At 42.6% G+C, this 1,051-nt stretch overlaps 1 protein-coding gene across 1 annotated transcript in view; it reads right to left on the bottom strand.

Moving 5' to 3' along the window:
- LOC111958854 (protein LYRIC) overlaps positions 1–1,051 on the bottom strand; it is a 7,777-nt gene that overhangs the window by 5,770 nt on the left and 956 nt on the right. Inside the window, exons 2-3 of the mRNA XM_070437315.1 lie at positions 919–1,038; positions 220–301 (exon numbers count right to left, since the gene is read on the bottom strand). Coding sequence (XP_070293416.1) covers positions 220–301; positions 919–1,038 — 202 coding nt within the window. The remainder of the gene's footprint in view (positions 1–219; positions 302–918; positions 1,039–1,051) is intronic.

Raw genomic sequence — 1,051 nt, 5'->3', positions numbered from 1 at the left:
AGATTCAACTGTTTCAACTGGTATTAGCTGTAAATGTACCAAACTTACCTTAACATTAGAATTATTCCACATGACTGACGACGGATCAGCTCCTAGAGAGATCACCTATGGTTACAAATATTGAGGCGGATTATTCTAATGCTTACCTTATAATAATGCCCCCACCGCGCTTTGCTAGGCACAATTGATTCAAACAGTTGGTGGTATTGTATTGCGTACCTTCCTCCGATTCCTTGCCATGAGAAGAAGCCGTCTTAGCCTCCTTTACTGCCTGTTTCTGCTTCTTCTTGGTATTCTTTACCTAAATATATAGATTTAACATGTATGTTGGATTAATGCTACAAGGCAAAGAAAGGGAAAGTGGTAGCATACAGAAGCATCGCCCCTGCACATTAGAACAGAAACCCCATGTTATGAAAGCCACTCAATCAAGTCAACGCGGTCAAACTAGGTAGGTAGGGGTGTGTGTGTGTGTGTGTATACATCTCTCTCTCTCTCAAATCACATACACCATCCTGTTCCCCTAAATCTGTCTACCAAAAGCCTTTACATTTTAAGTCATTTAGCAGACCTCTATCCAGAGCGACTTACAAATTGGAAAGTTCATACATATTCATCCTTGGTCCCCGTGGGAATGAACCACAACCCTGGCGTGCAAGCCGCATCTCCTCTCTTGGAGGAGTCCTAAGGGAGGCAGGCCTCTAGTCTAAAAGCCACATCATCACTAGTAAAACTCCACTACAAACGCCATAAGGCCAGTTCTCAATCTTCAAGGCTTGTTTAGTGCAGAAATGTGGATATTATGTAGCTAGCTATAACCAAGCATATCTGAAATTATTTTGCAACAGATTCAACTGTTTCACTGGTCTCCTAGGCTTGCATACAATAATTTGCCTCTACAAGCAACATTAGGCCTACCTCAGAAGCCTTTTCTGTCTTGACTTGAGAATGATGTGGCACTACTGGCAGGTTGTCTTCTTCAGTCACTCTGACTTCCTCTTGTAGCTCAGCAACTGCACTACCATTTGGCTGTGATTTCTGTGGGGCAAAA

The sequence above is a fragment of the Salvelinus sp. IW2-2015 genome, linkage group LG35 (assembly GCF_002910315.2).
Source record: "Salvelinus sp. IW2-2015 linkage group LG35, ASM291031v2, whole genome shotgun sequence".
In the NCBI taxonomy this organism is placed as follows: domain Eukaryota; kingdom Metazoa; phylum Chordata; class Actinopteri; order Salmoniformes; family Salmonidae; genus Salvelinus; species Salvelinus sp. IW2-2015.
Note: the sequence above shows the minus strand (reverse complement) of the source record. Positions and strands in the feature narration are given on the sequence as shown.